At 35.4% G+C, this 19,219-nt stretch overlaps 1 protein-coding gene across 4 annotated transcripts in view; it reads right to left on the bottom strand.

Moving 5' to 3' along the window:
- Positions 1 to 666: 666 nt before the first annotated feature.
- CDH9 (cadherin 9) overlaps positions 667 to 19,219 on the bottom strand; it is a 92,146-nt gene continuing 73,593 nt past the window's right edge. For 2 of the 4 annotated variants that reach the window (XM_038127850.1, XM_038127851.1), the window contains exons 6-12: positions 18,215 to 18,402; positions 16,643 to 16,896; positions 15,217 to 15,353; positions 13,735 to 13,856; positions 3,359 to 3,476; positions 3,022 to 3,273; positions 667 to 1,608 (exon numbers count right to left, since the gene is read on the bottom strand). In XM_038127850.1, the coding sequence (XP_037983778.1) occupies positions 1,121 to 1,608; positions 3,022 to 3,273; positions 3,359 to 3,476; positions 13,735 to 13,856; positions 15,217 to 15,353; positions 16,643 to 16,896; positions 18,215 to 18,402 (1,559 nt within the window). In that variant the 3' untranslated portion in view covers positions 667 to 1,120. Of the gene's footprint in view, positions 1,609 to 3,021; positions 3,274 to 3,358; positions 3,477 to 3,524; positions 7,273 to 13,734; positions 13,857 to 15,216; positions 15,354 to 16,642; positions 16,897 to 18,214; positions 18,403 to 19,219 lie in introns of those variants that run through there. The other 2 variants (XM_038127852.1, XM_038127853.1) reach the window with 2 other exon arrangements.

The raw sequence follows: 19,219 nt of genomic DNA, 5'->3' as shown, positions 1-19,219 counted from the left end.
ATGTACACACTTCTTTGAAAGACCAGAACATTAACAACTTTAGTAAAATACTAGTTAGACTTTGTTTTTATTTCTTGGCTCCCTTCTATTTAAAAGAAACTATCAGTAATGTACCTGATTTTTCTTATTGTCTCAAAGCTCCAAAATAAGATTAGTATATAATAACCTTCCTTTCATTATTGATGCTAGCTTAATTATCCAATTTCTTTGAAGGTATATTAAAAATTGTTTTCACATGTGCAAGAATAAACTTTAATAGTTCATTAGATCCCTAGGTATCTCTCTGTTCAGTCCTCTCAGTGGTCATCTGTTCATGTCAGAAGGTATGCATGAGTGAGCTTCACCATTAAACTGTATTATTATGCCATGTAGCAATACACATTGCAAGTCAGAGTGTGTTTATTTATAATTACCTTTTCAAAATAGTTTTTTTCTGTCTTCTACACTGCATTCCCATTACAGAGCCCTCTCTCCATATTGTTCTTGCACAGTACATTGCAACGACTAATCTGATATAAGAAGAAGCATTCAAAAATGAAGTATTGCACAATATAAAGTTTCCTTTGTTCAGAAAGTATGAACAGTTCTTTATGATTGACAAACTACATGAGTAAGTAGTCTTTTTATAAATTCTAATTTATTTAATAAAAATACAAAAATATAAATATACATATATAAAAATATCAGGATGAATCAACACACATACATTTTAACTCAATAAATATGGCAATAATATTAATATTTTTAAAGTATATTTTTGAGATTGGGTTACAATGCAGATGCACATCCAACATAGTAGGAAATGTAAAGCGAAGCAATTTAAAAAAATGGAGTTTCCATGTAATTATCAAAGGCACAAAAAGCCTTTTATTGTCTTTTCATTCCCTATAAAACCCTTTCATCAGAGGTTTCTAGGCATAGAAGGTTGGTTATAGTGTTTTTTAAAATCTCAATCATTCATATTCATTCACGTTGACTTATTGATTAAGCAAACCCTTACTAAGACAACACCTATTTTTTGTAAATTTTTTTATTTCCAAGTAAGAGAGTAGGCCACTTTATTTATCTAGGAACATAGACATGAATTCCACTAACACTGACCAGTTCACAGATTACTTTCTCAATCTCGATCGCTGTCCTCTCCACCATACATATCTGCTAGTTTTTTAAACCGAGGTCCCCAGTCGCTGAGGTAATCATAGTCTTGGTTGCCTTCTGTGGTAAGTGATTCCAGGGAGCTGAGTGAATTTGCTATGGAATCATTTCCTTCATAGGCATATGTTGCTAATGAATCATAAGGAGGGGCAGCTGGGTCTGTATCATTTTCCTTTAACCTTCTATGAATAAAATCTTGGACATCGATATTTTCCCAAAGAGGTGCAGTCCGCCTTATCTGAAATATAGTTTCCGGGATGACATCTCTTCTCATCTTACTTTCCTCCCTTGCTTCTGGATTTCTCAGTGTGCCAATGTCAAAAGCCTGAGTGTCTTCTTCCCCACCTCCTTCGTCATTGTAAGTCACAATGTTGTCCCGAACATCATCTTTTGAGATGATCAAGGGTTCTTTCTTCCTCTGTCTCTTGAGAGCCGTAAACAAGACAACTAATACTGAAAGGAAACAAAAAGTGAATGAAGGAATGGATCATTAGAAACTAAATAAATGAGGCAAAATTTTACCTCATCTTTTAACCTGGAAAGGTTTTAAGGCTGGAATGGGATTTTTAGTAAGAATGTAGTGATAAAATCTATCTCCAAGTTAATGAGGGAAAGTATTGATGATTTGATAGCAAACAAAAACTTATTCTTTTTTTAACTATGGGAGAAATGATCAAAATATTTTATATTTTAAATAAATTTTCAACTTAGCTGAAGTTGAAAAGTAAACAAAACCATACAATATTATCCTACTAAGATTTGATTTTAATTTTAATTTTGTAAGTACCACCTTTCTGGCTGTCACTAAGGATCCTTTCATCAAATGCAGTTGAATCTCCTTGCAGTTGAATATCTCCAAGAGATATTCACACTCTTGAAAGCTAGTGATTTAGGTATTCCCAGGTGTCTAATTCACTTTTGAATATAGGATCTACAGGTCCCTCTGAGAAAAAGAACCTGAAGACCTTAAGCTATCAATATAATTGACAAAACTACTTTTGCTCCAATGACTGCAGGAATTGAAATCCAGTCCTTGTTACCAAATGTTTCTTTTGAAAAAACATGATCCCCTTAGTTTATGAAGTGCTAGTTGAATAATTCTTCTGAAGAGGTAAGGATTGATACAAAAATGAAGCTCCCTAAGGGGAGATAAAAAAAATTAAGTTAGGATTTTGTAAATACATTCTGGTGTCTAAATGCTATTGATTTCAGTAGCAATTCAATGCTTAAGTGCATGTAAAAATCTGACTCTCTCTCCAGTAGCTGGAGTAAATAAGAGAGGCCGGAAAGCCCATCTGTCAATGAGACATAACAGTGATTGCTGAACCATAAATTACAACAGCGCTGAATGATTTAGTTGAGTCCTAGGAGCTAAGTTTTTACTCTGAAGCACCTGAGTATTGGTGAATAAAAGCTAAGATTTGACATATATACTTATTTAATCAACAGTTCTCATTATCACTTGCAAGAAATTGAATATTTCTATTCTATGCTTTTGAGCTAAATATTTTCTGAACAGGAAAAATCCAAATCTTTCATCATTAAATAGCTAATATCATTCATAACATTTAATTGTTGCAAAACTCAGCACTCAGCTTCAGAAATATAAATTTAAAGATCTTCTAAATGGAGATCTGATTATGGTATGAACATTACTCAAACAAGCATGGTAACTAAAACTGACCCTATATTTTCGATTCTATTTAATCTGAATAGCACAGTCTCATTCTTCTCACACAAACTTCTAAAGAGTAATGATGATATTTTTCTGCAGGATCATGTGAGTAAGGGTTTTAAGAATATCAGGACTCTCAAAGTGACTAGATCTTTGTCTAGTCAAGTAAAAATCTCATCACAGGTACCTACTTAGCAGGATAATGATGCAGAGGAGAATGGCCACCAGTGCCCCCGTGCTGAGGCCAGCAGGGAGCAGCAAGGCCTCGGCGCTGCAGGACTGCATGTTCCCCCGGCTGTCACAGGCACACACCCGGATGGTCAGCGTGCCCGTGCTGCTCTGGATCGGGTAGTCGTTGTCAAATATAATGATTGGCAGAAGATAGGTATTCGTCTTACTACGGCTGTATCCATTTCTTCTGGTCATAATTCCTGCTGTGTTATCTAGAATGGAAACACAGAATCAATAAATGTTTCTGAATTAAGTTTTATGTGATATTCTGGAGGGGGGTGTTGGGTCAGCAGTTACCTTTGTTGTCTACCACAGAGAAGTTTGGATGAACAGCAAATTCTGGCACCAACTCAAAGAAAAATTTGTGTCCTCGAGGAGGCTGATCTTTGTCAATTGCACTCACAGTCTGGATGAGCTATAAAGAAAAGAGTATTTCATGCAATTTTAGAAATCTTGTGTTTGGATTCTCTGTTTTTCATGTCCCGTAAAAATCCAATGAATCTCTATCTGAAGACAAAAACTGATGTCCTAAGCCAAATGTTTCCCACATAAATACAGTAGAAGTTACAGTAAACAAATTCTTTTATGGTTTAAACACATAACAAAGGATGAAAAAGGGTCCAGTCCTCACTGCAGAACAGCCATGTGCTTTGATTTGTACTCAGTATCTTGCAGTGATACAGAAACATTTGCCCTTCTGAATAAGCCATAAACCTCCTGTGGCTTCATGTAGCAATGACAGAGAGTGCTGTGTAAACCAGTTGTTAAGTGGGTCTAATTCTCAATCCACCTCATCTGCTCCTGGCGATAAATTGGAGTACTGCACTGGCAGGATTCTCAATTCTCCTGGGGTAATAAAAAGAGAAGCTTTACTCCCTCCTAAGTTGAAACCTCTGGCTGTGGAGCTTAATAGCTGCCCTAACAAGGCCACTCAAGCCCAGCTGGGAAGGAGTGATAATAGTGCCAGAATAGGGTCAGAGCAGAGTGGGCTGAAAAAAGAGAGGCTTCAGCAGTACCTCTGCATTGCCTAAGCTTTCCCGTTGCATCAAAACAGGCAAACGTGTGTACTCACGTTTACGTAGACACACATAAATGCTAACAATTTCACTCTTTTTTTTTTTTTTTTAATCTATGTGCTGCTGGACTGAGAGAGAGGCTAAAGGAAACAGCTGCAGAACTGAGGGAGGAAAAGTTGCGTGGGAACAACTGTGGTTTATGAATTGACTTGCGACATTTAACACCATGCCATGCTGCGTGAGTCCAGTAAAACAAAATCTGTGCAAGTCATAGCCAATATTTCCTACTTGATTTCACACTTTTGAATCAAAGAAGGTGCTAAGAAATAGTGAGAGACCCCTTTAATCATTAACATATCTTTGCTTCCTTTCAATTAAGTGAGTCAGTGATTCGGTAGTCCTTAATTGCTGACTGTGACTCCATGACAATATCTATTGCACAATACAGTTTGCCTAATTTGTATGTAATTTTATTTGTTACTCTCTGGAGTTACTGTGGGTGGCTGTTCTGTCATTTGCCCTTCCTGGAGGGTGTCACAATAGAGAGTAACCCATAGTCCACCTTGGCTTGCAAGGACAGGTTTGCATTCAATCACAAGATGATAAAACTGGTAGCATGAGAATAAGAGTGAGTCTCAACTGAGGATGCTATAACTCAGTACAGGTTCCTTTCTATGGCACTTAAAGGCAGAATGAGTTCATCAGCCAGACATTTTTCTTTCAATGCCAAGAGGGAGCCAATGACTGTCTTGAGTTTTCAGGTGTTTCCAGTGTTCAGGGTGTCTTGAAATCCCACAGATATCAAAGCCACTTGTTATCAAAGACTTTGTTTTGTTCTTATTTCCAGAGAAGGTGCAGCTTGACTTCTTCCAGAAATACAGTCATTGAAAAGTAGCACTAATATGATTTGTAAACTTTGTGCCAATCAAATAGGGAATTCCTTTTTCATATATACTGTCTCAGAACAGCAGACCTAATGGGACTTGAGAATACAGATAAATTTTGGAAGGTATTTAGCATCTCACAAAATGAATCATTATATTAAAGTGTTTTTTTGGTGTTATCATTTTGAAACTGGCTACTGCTAGTGCTGTACTGTACCACGAATATTCGACCCATTTTTCTAGTTAACTTTGGATAATTTGATTACAGTTAATAATATTGAATTATAGTTTTAAAAACCCACCCCAAAAAAAATCCCAAAACACAACACAGAAACAGAGTGGTCTGAGTTTAGCTCATTCACTTTCCAACAACTCCTTCTAAAATAAAGCACAAAATATTTTTTATAATTTCTTTTTATTTTTGAGGTATATTGAGGAACTTGAATGGTAATTTGTAAACATCACTCTTGCACAAAAGGATGTGACTGTGCTCAAAGCAGGATTCTGCAGTTTTTCTGAGTGTGATTAGAGTAGTACCTACATATAAAAATCTCTTCACTTTAAAGCATTTAATCTTCACTGATTTTTTGATTTTTTTTAATAATTTTTAGCTGTTTCAAAAGATTAGTCAAATCCTTGTTTATGGTGAAGTATCCTGTTTAGAGTGTTTCTACATTGAAGTATATGTCAATAATATTTTATTGACATATTGAACTTTCCAATGTTCAATTTCTTTTGTCTTTTCTGTAATCAGCCTCTGAGAGTGTTAGTACAGAAAGCAAGACCAGGATTGGGTTTGATTTTAATTTTCCATAGTTCAAAAATATTGCTAAAAAAATCCCAAAATATTTTGATTGGGCTAAGACACCAAATTTAAACGAGACGATTTTCCTTTCACATTAGCACAAGTTTGAAAATACAGAAGAAATAGAAAAGAACCAGGGAGAAGAGAGAATTAGAGTAAGTGACAACAATTGTATGGTTTACAATTACTTGCTGAAAAACTCAAGGAGAAAATTTCCTGCTGCAATAACTATCAGAAACTGTAGTTGAGTATCTTGGGTCTTTTTGAGATGTAATCATTCGGTGAGATTTGAATCCCTTCATGTGCAAATCACATAGAGCGATACAATTGTACCAGGCACAGAGGAACCTAATTACAACAAATAATTATTGTTGTGGGTAAGGCTGAAGAAGAAAAAAACCCAACCTGATCTAACTATTGGCAACATAAATTGAGAACCAGCTGTTTGCCTAGCAGAAAAAAATGGGAGATTAAAAGGACAATGAGAAACCATGATTGCAGGTGAATTGTTCCAAATGATGAACAGGTGAAAGGAAATTAGAAATCTTATCTAATTAAGGATTTTTCTTTTTCACTTATACAGCTATAAATAAAAACCAATTATGTCAATGATAATCACCACAGAAATGAAAGTGGTCTGGCTATTTTTAAGTATCTCATTTATATGAAGAAAAGCCCATACTCTTTTATGTATATTTTGTGATTTCATTTCAGAAATATATTCACTCATTTTGATGCACTTATGGACATTGAGTTATGATCACTCTTCATCAGGACTTGAGAGCAAAGTCTCTGATGCTGTAACATTTATGACAGAAGGGTTATTTCAAGAAAATTATTTTTACTCAAATATATTTCAAGCAGATAAATCTTAGAGAAAATAAAACCATTCTCATGATTTTCTTTCTTTCATACCTTCCCACGTGAATGAGCAAATTTTAGAAAATACAGCAGTATTGTCACTATTTTGAGGGCTGCCTATGCATGTTCATGAATACTTCTTTGTATTTAAAAAACCAGTGTCATATTCTTGAGTGGATCTTAATGGGTCAATTCAAGTTTTTGAGGTCACTTTTCTTTGACAGTAATGAAAATTTAAATATAGGCATTGACATGAAGTTTGCTCTTTTACATTCAGGACAAGATGCTTGTAGCAGTTTGACAATGTTAAATGAGTAACAAGAAGAATTATTCCCAATGGAAAATTTTCTTAATGATCTTGGACCAGTGCTCATTTAGCCATGCCATTTAGCAGTGCTCTGACAATGACTGGTGTCTTGGGAAAGATGTTCTTTAATATCTTTATCGATGACATAGGCAGTGAGATCAAGTGCATCCTCAGCAGTTTTGCAGATGACACGAGGCTGAGTGGCGTGGTTGACGCAAAAGAAGGAAGGGATCCTGTCCAGAGAGACCTGGGAAATCTTGAGAAATAGACCTATGAGAATCTCACAACACATTTCAACAAGTCCAAGTACAAGGTGCTTCATGTGGGCCAGGGAAATCCTAGACAAGAGCACAGAACGGGAAAAGATGTCATTGACAGCAGCCTTGCAGAGAAGAACTCAAGGGTTCTGGTGTATTAAAAGCAGTACATGAGCCAACAATGTGCGCTCAGAGCCCAGAAGGCCATCTGTACCCTGGGCTGCATCAAAAGAGGAGCGGCCAGCAGGTCAAGGGAAGTGATTCTACTGCTCTACTCTTCCTTTGTGAGATCCCACCTTGAGTGCTGAATTCAGGTCTGGAGTCCTAACCATAATAGAGGTGTGGGCCTATTGGGGTGAGTCCAAAGTAGGGGACAAAGATTGTTAGGGGTATGGAGCATGTGTACTATAAAGACAGTCTGAGACAGTTGGGGTTGTTCAGTATGGAGAAGAGAAGGCTCTAGAGAGATCTTATTGCCATCCTCCAGCACTTTAAGAGGGCTTATAAAAGAGTGGAAGATTGACTTCTTACACAGGCAGATTGGGATAGGACAAGGGGCAATGATTTTTAACTAAAAGAGGAAAGATTTAGATTAGATTTTAGAAGGAATTCTTCACTCAAAGGACAGTGAGACACTAAACCAAGTTGCCCAGAGACACTATGAATGACCCATCCCTGGAAGTGTTCCAAGCAAGGATGGATGGAGCCCTGAGCAACCCAACCAGTCTAGTGGGTCACATTCCTGGCCATGGCCAAGGGAGTTGGAACAAGGTGGTCTTTAAGATCCTTTTCAATCCAAATCATTGTATGATTCCATGATTCTATTTGTTTCTTTCATGATGAAGACAGAGATTCTGCTAAAGCGTTTGGATCTATTTTCCACTGAAATAATTTTTTTCAACATGGAAATACTTCAATTACAATCCTGTTTCATATTGTTTGGGTTTTTTTTACCTGGATACTGTTATTTTAGGACTTGCACCACAGTCAAAACTATGATTGTAGTTTATGTTCAGGCTATTTTACAGTTATTTGTACTCATGTCTGAAAAAAGTGGTTGGGGGTGAGTGGACTGCCTAGACATAGATTCCTTCGATGTATCTCATATATCCTTAGGCAAAGGCTGCTCTTCAAGTTGTTTTAAAGACAGCAAGCAAGTAGAAGCTAGGTGAGGGAATTCTGAAATAGGAAGGGTCTCTGTGCACTTCAGAGCATGCTGTTAGTGTTCCTGAGGCGGCACTTGTATACACAGAGAGCTGCACAAGTAGAAGGTTTTGGTTGTAGGCTCAGCCTTGGGAATGCCTTTAAAGGAAATATGGGAACCGTTAAAGCAAATGTTAAGCTTTATCAGCACAGAGGTCAGCACCATCTGGATGCTTTTAAGACGGGCTTTTCAGTGTGTGCTGGCTTGGCATGTCATGCAAATAAATGGCTGTTGCACCTTGGCTCTAGGGTGTACTCTCTAAAAACTACAGCCACTTGCTTTGAAAAGTTCCTTGGAGAAACACGAACAAGATGAGGTCCATGGGTGGGCACAAACAATGTATTTTCAGGTTAAACATTTCTACTAATAAAACAAAACCTGAGACAAATAGAATGTTTGCAAAGAATTTTGCTGCTACTTCTTTTCAAAACAGTAATGTATTGGTGGTTGTTATTTTATTTCTACACCCTTTTCTTTTTCAAAATTCTTTCTTTCAAAATTCTCTATATATGGTGAAAAATAATGTTACTCTCACAGAAATTTAAAGATGGTCGGTGTTGTAGTTCATCTTTCTGAAGTTTAAATACAATGTGATTATCATATAGCATAAAATTGTACTTCCGGTCACAAAGACCACTAGACAAAGATATTGTTAAGATAGAGATGCAGTAACAACTTTTGAATTTTTTGTTGTTTCTGGATGTAACAGGAAAGAGGAGTAGGCTTTTAATCCACTTGAAGCAGCTGGGCTTTCATTTTTTGTTATATCATGCTCTTAGTTAAGAGCATGATTGTTGTACAACAGAGGAATAAAGTATCTCTAAGCACTTGAGAAAGAAATGTCTAGGAAATGTTAGTGTTTGTTTTTGTCTAACATTTTTTAAGAAGTGGTATAGAAGAGAACAGAAATTCTGGATTTCAAAGCACTGGCTGTCTTGGAAGTTATTGAACTTATTTGGTGCTGCAGGTGTTTCTCTAGGAATCTGGAAAGACCTCACCACTTTGTCTACAAGAAACTATAGGGGAAAAAAATCCTGTGAGAGAAACTATGTATGGCAATCATGAGAACAATATGTGCAAATGTTATGGGGAAAGGATGGAAGAACAGCTTTTTTTTTTTTTTTTTCTCCTATCCTTTCTTCCTCTTACCCATTTTCCTGCCTGTATGATCTAGTAGGGTCAATCACTAGCTAACCTTGAACGTACTTCTAACAGCAAGCATAAATGTGTGGGACAAAGGTTAAGGAAAAGACGTGATGATATGGCCCATAGGAGTGCTTCAAAATCAATCCAGCTGTCAGTGGATGTCCATCTTGTCATTATGGGCCCGAGTAATCGCACTTGTACAGACACAATTCTAGGCCATACCCCTGCTGCAGAAAACAGCCTCCATCACACGTGTACAAGCTTGAATAGATGCCTGCCACTTAACAAAACTTCATGTTCAGTAATGCAGAGCAATTTGGTTTCCAGATTTTGGCTCTGTTTTACAAATGTGTTGGCAGTTTTAAGCAGGACTGAATGTTTATCAAAAGTTGGAAAACTCTCACTTCAATTCTTACTTAAAAAGACAGATAGCATGGGTCTCTCACTAAAATAAGCCAAAATTTGCCTACCTAGTGAAGCAGCTACCACGTATATAAAGCCATGACTGATAATTAGCAATGCATGCTTGAGAAAAAGTGATCTCTCTCTGCTCTATTTCAAAAAGAGAGGGAGGGTATGGAGAGTAATGAAAAGAAAAATCAGCCAGGTCTCTGAAGGAGGAAACAAACTTTCTACATTCTGATGTCTGAAAGCCTGTGAATGGCAGGAAAAAAATATTGCCTCAGAGGGGAAAAATAGCGTCCCAGGTTGTTTTCTTGATGGATGTTGAAATTAGCTAAATTTTTGCCAACAATAAACTATGCAATAAACTATGGAGCTAAATTTTTACCAACAAGTTGTTCATTTAAATCAGTCTCCTTCTCAAGTATATCTTCCTGGTTTCCATGGAGAGTACTCACCCTCTAATCCAGCTAAAAAAACCCAATTAATTCCTGTGACAAGGGCATAAGAGAGCTTGTAGCAAAGCCTTCCCCACAACAGTCCCTGGGGCTTCAGGATTAGGGGTTTCTAAATTGCATGAGAGGAAGTCTGCTCCCTACTTTTCTTTACTACTCCCTACTTTTCTAGTAGTACTAGCCAATGGAATAAAATTCTCATGGTGAGAAATGTGTTTCAGCCTAATAAACATAATTTTTTATTAACCTTTTATGATAAGGTTTTTCCCCAGTCATACCATTGTTGCTTAGAGACAAAAGAGTCGGAGAAACTCTATAGGATTTTTTTTTCCTATGACCCTCCTAAGGCTATCTGAAAACCACGAGTAAAGCATCTAGTATCTGTTGATGCTGAGAATGAGTACTGTTGCTTGGTGGCAGAGAACAGAACAATATTTGATCATTCTGATGCTTCCTGATGCACCTGAGACTTAGAGAGCAGTGTGACTAATAACTGATCCTGGTTAGAAACAAAACAAAACAAAACAAGAAAAACCAAAAAAACCCAAAATACATTTATCTTCTATCTGATTCTTTTGTTATGGTACTAGATGCAAAAGCAGTGCTGTGATGTGTCAAGAAGCAATAATGGTTATAATAAAAAAGCTGGTTTAGGCGATCTCTAAAATAGTTTGAAATAGTACTAAATGAACACGTTTCCATTTTTCTTATACTATACAGACACTGCTAGACATGAGCAATACAGGTTCTCTGGAACTTAGCACCCTTGGGCAAAACATTCAAGTTCATATTTCTACATTCATTGCTATTTTAAGCACCAAAATAAAAGTACTCTCATGTATTGAAGGTAGTCTCTTTGCTTAAATACTATGTCAATTACACGTAAATGTTCAGATATGAATTCTAGGTGCCTCTCTTGAAGACCTCAGCTGTTAACAAATAGAAAACCAAAATGGATCTCTCATTTTTCTGTAGTTCCACTTTGTGCACACCCTATTTCTAGTATTTTTGTGAGTTTTTCCAATGAGGGAAAATAATTGCTAAAATTGCATTGGTAATTTAGATGTGTAGGAAGTCTGGAAAACAGCATGCATACCTATCTAATGGGTCTCTGTCATATCTGTTATTAGGTAACCACAGAATTTACCAGAAAGGCAAACGATATTTCATACATTCATGGGTATTTCACCAAGTATGCTAGGCTAGATGGAAAATGGATTAAGGAAACTGACAGCCAGTATGCCTGGACTGAGCTTCTTGAAATATATGACAAAAACTGTGTTTGCTGGTTGGCAAAATTGTCAAGATTATTTCAATTAGATCTTAATTTCTAAGCTTTTGAACCTTTCTTTGTGTTATGCAAATAAAATACATGGCTCACTTTTCTACTGGTCATCACACTCAGATTTTAAGATTTATTTACCTCAGTTTTGTCTTGTGTAATGCGACATTGTTACACTAACAGAATTTAGGCTCTACAGCAGCTGTCTGAACTTAATGGCAAGAATTATCTGAATGCATTCAGCATGGAAAAAAGCAGCTTAAAAGTCATAAAGTAAAACTCTGTGGGTCTAATAGCCAAAAGCTTTGAGAATTTTTGTACCTTCTGTAAGGCTTGAACTGTATTCTTAAGTGGCAATTTATGTCACTGGTTAAGACAGGATGATGTGATTATAAACCTTAGTTGTTATGAAAAGCAATCTTTTTTCATCTTTCTGGTTTGATAATTCCTTCCACTGTTTTAATTTAATTCATCACTTCCTTTGATGTGTATATTCATTTATTTATATCATTTACATGGAAAATAGTAAAGTATTCTTTAAAAGAAAATGAAAAAATTGTCAAATACCTCTTCAAAGGGAACTGATTTTTTTTTAATCAAAGTATCCTCTTCCATCCTAACCCATTTTGCCTGAATTCTGTTATTGCGTTTAATGAATGAAAAATAATGAATCTTATGCAGTCTCCCTACAATCTTACAATCTATTGTATCCTCTTTTTTCTCCCTTTTCTTTTTCTTTTTCTATCTCTTAAACAATTCATTAAACATCACTTGAATTAGATCTGAATTGAGCAAGAACACATGTTCTTGCTCTGCATAGAGTTCTGTAATACCTGAAAAGCTTAAACTCATCTCAGGTACCATCTATGCTACCTTCAGTGAAGCCTCTGTGACTTAAATAAACAGTGGGCAGGCAGATAATCAGGTAAAACATGAGCATGGTTCCTGATGCGTATCCATATCGCCCATCTTCATAAAGTCTTTGAATATTGCGTGGTCACTGTGCTCTAAAGAAAAACAAAATATTATATATTCTGATCCTTTTCACATATTTTCCATGAAGCCAGACAGTTTTGGCTGGATGATGACAGCCTAAAGTTAGTGAGATATGAGGAGAGACCTAAGCTGTTCTTAGGGCTTCATCCTGGCTTGTCTCTCCTAGGGTAGGAGCCCACTCACGTCTGTGCTAGTGAAAATAATTATCTCAACATTTTTCTTCCAGTCAAAAATTAATCAGTCTAAAGAGGCTCCTGCATGAGCCATTTTGGAGAGAGAATCTTAAAATACCCTATCTGCTACTAAAGCCAGTTCTTTTGTAAATACTTTCTGAAAAAAATCTTTCTTCACAGGATTTAAAACTGAAGGACTGAGCGATATTACCATAAATAGATGATGTTGTAATGGCAACAATATCAAGACATTTTCATATTATGCTGGCTCTGAGTTCTGTTGGCTTATCTACTAGCTCAAATCCAAATTATCACTTTGTTTCATTCTCTTTTTTTTTTTCTTGTTGCTTAGAATTTTACAGAATTCTGAGGTAGTTTAGAAGGGGATATACATGACCTTTGACCAGACTCAACTCAATACCAGACTGAGTTTTAACCAATAATAGAAACAGTTGCATTGCCCTTTAGTTTTGAAAAAGTTTGGTTCACACATCTTCTTAATTGAGGTCTTATAAAGATTTTCCTTCTTCATGTACTTGAAGGTGTTGCTACGTTACCTAAGTCAATGATAAAAATCCAGAAATAAATGGAATTATTGTACAGCGTAAAGCATTTTGTAGCATTATGTAAAACTATTTCTGAAAAATATTTTCTGATATTAGAAATGAAAAAGTGTCATTTTTATTATATTCTATGCTATTGTACTACAATATTATCCTTCATCTTTTATGCCTTTTTTTAATCAACTTGTATTTTCTGCAGAAGATAGGAAATTAAGAGGCTGGGTTAGTCTACTGCTGTTCAAACTAATATGTTGAAGTCTGCATGATGGCACAGCAGGATAGTTTCCTTACAAGTTCTTTGGTAATATAAGCATTGGTTTACCTGTCCTGCTTTTGCATTTTCACAAACAAATGTTTCATAGTAGTTGGCAAATTCTGGTGCATGATCATTTATGTCTAAAATCCGTATGAAGACAGGTATCTGGCTACTTTGTTTAGGATTATCTGAAAAAAAAATTACAATACAAAGAGATATGTAAATGAAAATAATCCAATACTTTTTTTTTCAATAGATATTGGAAATGTTCAATTTTCTTGATTATACTAAAACAATTATATTTCATTTTCTGATGACATGCATTATATATACATTAAAGTCCTATTTATAATTGAAACAAGTTTTTTATTATTTTATATATATATCTGTATATATAATATAAAGTATGCTCAAATTGATTTGCATTAAAAACAGGTCACTGAGTTGTTATGGAGTTGTATTGTTTATATTAGTTCAGCAAATCATTCATTGCAAAAGTTGTTCCATGAGGCTGAGCTGTTAAGATCATTTACCTTTTCAAATCAATAAAGCAGTACGAGTGAACACTACCACCAAAAGCACACACAAACACAAAACCATAAAAAACCTAAACCAAAGTTGTCCTTTCTCCCCTAACAGTAAAAAAACAAAATAATAAAATAACATATGCAGAATATGATCATCAGATCATCAATCAATCTTCAGAAACTTCCAAACTCAAGGTATTGTATTGCCAGAGAGGATTCTCACATTATGCATATTGAAAATGTAGAACATTTTTAACCAAACAATTAAAAGCATTTTAAAGGAAATGGTAAAAGATATAAATCTTTCTGAAAATGGGGATATGACTCATCATATGGGGATATGACTCTCCATATTACCCAACCCTCAGACTCTTAAGCACATTGACTCCTTTTCACTAAAATCAGTCTGTTTCCCCCTTTGATGACTGTTGCCTCAGAAAAAAGGTAGGCAAGACACATTTAGCCTGAAAGTATCTAACAGAATAGAAAAGAATCCAGGTGAAAGATTAACCCCAGGGTTTACTTCAGATATGGAGGGCAAAAAATTTCCCTAGTCTCGACTTCAAACAAAGCCATTTTCTGAGATAAGTTAAATCAGTTGAGGTAAAGCATAATTTTTCTCATCTACAGAGGTTATTCTGACAATGTATTTGTATGTCAGGGATATTTTTCCTCCTCCTCTCAAGGATTTTCCCAAAGACTTAACTTGGGATAGAGCCAGTGCATCACACCTGCACCAAATTATTTGTTTTAAATTCTCAAGGAACCAGTTAACTTATCTAATGTATATTGTACCTGGTTTTACTGAGCCTGAGTTCCTAAATACGTCTGTAAAAAATGGGCAAAACATATCTTAAAATAATAAATTGGACTTTTATATGTGTGTTTCAAGATGTCTTGTCTATCAATAATATCTGGAAAAGGGCAAAACTAATGAAACAAGTAAGTAATAGAAACTGCAGAATTTAATTATTTTCCCAGTTCAAATATTCTTCTGAGATAAATTTTATCTTCATCTTACTGATTTCAGTTGCTATGACAGTTATGTTGTGCCAGGGAGTTTCTTCTCGGTCAAGTGGCTTCGAGAGGAATAGGGATCCATTTCCTGAATAGATGTTGAATATTCTGTCAAGGTCAGTGTGTCGATCTACAGAATATCTGTCAAGATACAGTAAAATTGAGCATCGCAATCTCCCGTTGCAGTCTCCAGTTTAGTTCACAACCACCTCTAAATGTTCTCCAATTTTAACTGTGCTTAAGCAAGAATGTTTCCTTTACAATTAACCTAAGCTTTCCCATAACTACCTGCATGCTACAAATACTTAGAAACAATTTTAAGACTAGTGAGGAGGATGATGAGCAAAAAATTATGTAGGTGGTTTTTAGATTTATAATTGAAATTGCATTTTAGCTCATAACGTGAATTTTGGAATAATAACTAAAAGTGAACTTTTTTAGATAAGATGTTTTGCAAATTAATTGTTTCTTAGAGAACTCAGTCACCAAAGGACACATATTGCAGACACAAGGAAGTATCAATTTAAAAAATCTATTTTTGAGGTGTCACAAGGACCACAAAACTTGAGAGAAAAATCTTTCAATTACTTGTTCTCTTTAAGAAATTGTTATCTTGTTATCTTTAAGATGAAACTTCTTAAAATCTTGTTTTGTTATACTTGCTTTTTCTTTGTTCTTACTCAGTATGGAAAAACTTGGTTTACAGCTATTTTTAATCAGCCTAGTAGCTGGCAGTCAATATCAGGTTAAATTGAGATTTTATACACATTTTCCTTAAAAATATTTTATTTCCCTCCTCCTCTTATACCTCCTACCTCAACACATACTGCTGTAGGACATTGAAGGCTTGTTCAGAAATGCAGAGATCAATTTTCATAATCACTTGCATGGTAAATAGACAAATTTAAGTGCTGTGTTTGTCACTGCAGATAATAATAGCAGATTGGTAACAATTACAGCAATTTCACAGCACTGAACTCTTACTTGTTATGACTTTCTTGCAATCATTTCTTATTCAATATACCGTGATCATTAAATAGTTAAGTTATGGAACATGGATGATATGTACAGAAGTGTGGCTGTTATAAAGCATCAGGAAGCACAGAAATACAAAATTTTGAATGTTTTAGATAGCATAAAATAATAATTTTATGAACAGTTTGGTGAAACTACTAGAACATGCTGGCAATTAAATGCTGACATCTCCTTTTTTTTTAGCTGGTTCCTGTAGGCTGTTCTTAAAAAGCATTCTCTGCACCGTTTATTGTGCTAATTGTATTTTCCTTCACAAACTCACATAGATATTTCTCTTGGACACTTTCCAACAGCCCCCATGTGCTTAATTACCCAAACCGCCTCTTTCTACCTTGCACTCTCATCGTTCTCTGTTGACCCACATCTAATGAATTTTATATTGTATGATGGCTTACTTTATTGCATTCTTTGCTATATCTGGGTCTTGGGCTACAACCTGCCCAATAATGCTTCCTTCCTTGGCATCTTCATCTACCTCTATTAAATACCACGGTCTGCTGAACACTGGAGGTTCATCAATGTCTTCAACAGAAATTTTGACAAAAGCTGTGTCTTTGAATGGCCCCAGCTGAAGAAAACGAGGATCAGGATGAGTGTTTCTTGCTTCTACTTTTAGGGTATATAACACCTTTTTTTCAAAATCCAGATGCTGAGGAGCAAATAATAATAATAATAAAGAAAATTACATCACATTATAAAAAAAACTACAAGTAAGTTTTACAGTCTGAATCAAAAGGAGAAACATTTTTAGGTGCAAAACCTGAAAATTTTAATCCATATTGGGGAAGATGGAGTATATTAGATATTATTCTAGACATTAAAAATAAGTATTATTACAGGATAGCAAGGCAGTTATGATCCCTCTGCCTATTAATTGTTCAGGTTCCTGAAAAAACAGGAGGCTTTGAGTTATATAAAAACAAAAAGATAGAAACATGGAAGTTTTACTCAGTCCACAACAAGGAGTTGTGTAAAGTCTTGTTTGTCTCATCACACTGGCAGTAAAAAGAGCAATTATTCCAGTTCTTCAATGATCTCTGTCCTATTTATCTTTTCTTTACTTTCTTTTACCCATTACCATCTACCCATGCCTGTTTGGCACTAGGAACAAACCAGACTTGTCCCTGGTCTCAGTGTTCCTCAGTAAAAAGAAAATCTGTGAAGTTTGATTTTCAATCCATGTGACATTGTGACATTTACATCATCCATCTCCATATATTTATATGTAGGTAGACCTTCATAGACACATATACATAAACAAGTATATGTGTTTCCAAATCAGTTTATAGATTGGTATTTTATTTATAGGTAGTTATCAAGTAATGTTACTGATATATTTAATAACACTAAAATAAAAATAAATGTTCAGAGTTTAAGAGGCTGAATTCTGAAAAGCAACCAACAATGTTGTCAGGCATGGTATTTTGAATTACATTTCTCCAAATGTCTTTGCTCTTTGGAGTTTCACTGACATCACATGTAACAACTGAAGTATCACCTAGACTGGACTTAAACCAAGACAGATTTTAGGTACTGGGGATAACTGGCTGTTGAACAGATTAGAGGGGGAGTGTTTAGTCTTGGATGTGCAAATTCATCAAGCTCCAGATAAGCCTACCAATCTTGTAAGTCTTAGCACAGCAATCAGCTGATAAACCCCACTGTGAACTGAACCTCTTCGGGTTTTCACAGCCCTAATTTGAAAGTACTGTGTGTGAGAGTCTATATATTGAACAGACAGCAGCCCCTGAAATATTGCTTTATGTGAAGTGACATGCCAGTAAATTTCCCTTGAGACTTGAAAATAACAGATACCTGCTGAAGAAAGAGAAGAACAAAACTAATACAACAACTCCTTGGCAGCCTGACCCCTTGTGAGATCTACCCTCCCTTCCTCTGGAAAAAGAAAAATAACTGTAACACCTGAAGAGCTAAGTACATATAAAAGAGAGGGAGAAAAAGTAAACCTTTTTGACAGTTATAATCCCTTCCTGTGTGTCCTTGTCAGTGATGATATCAAACATATCTGATCCATCCCCATTGGAGATGCTATACTCAATCTCTGCATTTTCTCCCACATCGGGGTCATTGGCTTTAATTCTGCCAAGAGGAGTCCCAGGTGGTGCAGATTCAGGAGAGCTGAACTGGTAGGAGCCTAGAAGAGCAAAATCAAATATTTATTGTTTTGAGAAACATTTCTTTTTTTCTGAATAAAAATTATCTTCAATTTCACCTAGATTTTTTAAGTAACTTGAAGTTCCAAACACTGTAAGAAAAATGCTGCTGGTCATCACACTAAACTTTAAAACAGGATTTGAAGTTGATTGACAAACAGTCAAAAAATTCAAGTTATTCTTCAAAGCCATATAACACTATTTCTTCTTTTTTTTTCTTCCGTTTTAGGGGACAAAGGTGCAAAACAGTAAGGTACCAGTTCTTACCCTAATTATTAGCCCAACATATATATTTTTTTTAATCTGGAAACGTACCTAGAGATATTTAGAAATAGGAAAGGATTTTGTTTTGTTCTCTCAAGGTTGTTCTCAAACAAGAGATGTAGAAATCAGTGAGGATTTTGGAAAGATACTAAATTAGAATAGACTTTTCTTTTAATTACTTTGAAATATATTCCAGTAAGTGTTCTGTTTGAAAATAATAAATTCATTTGTTATTGATAACACATGCTAAAATGCCATGGTAAAGGGCATTTGGATACATGTTAATTGCTATTGCTATTTTTGTAATCTGAGTGTTCTAGAAAGAAATCTGATTACACAGATCCTTTACTCTTGCTTGTGTGTATGAAAAGTGAATTCAAATGTATTTTCTGACAGCATTTTTTCTAAAAAAAAATTCTAATTTTAAAGACATGCTGTAGCAGAAAAATATTAATCAGATGAATTTCATCAGGAAGAAGAAGACATAGAAGATGTTTCCTCACTAGCAAGAAAAAAAAAATTCAGATTCAGTGT

Source organism: Motacilla alba, chromosome 2 (assembly GCF_015832195.1).
Source record: "Motacilla alba alba isolate MOTALB_02 chromosome 2, Motacilla_alba_V1.0_pri, whole genome shotgun sequence".
Lineage (NCBI taxonomy): Eukaryota > Metazoa > Chordata > Aves > Passeriformes > Motacillidae > Motacilla > Motacilla alba.
This window is presented reverse-complemented; position numbering and strand designations above follow the sequence as displayed.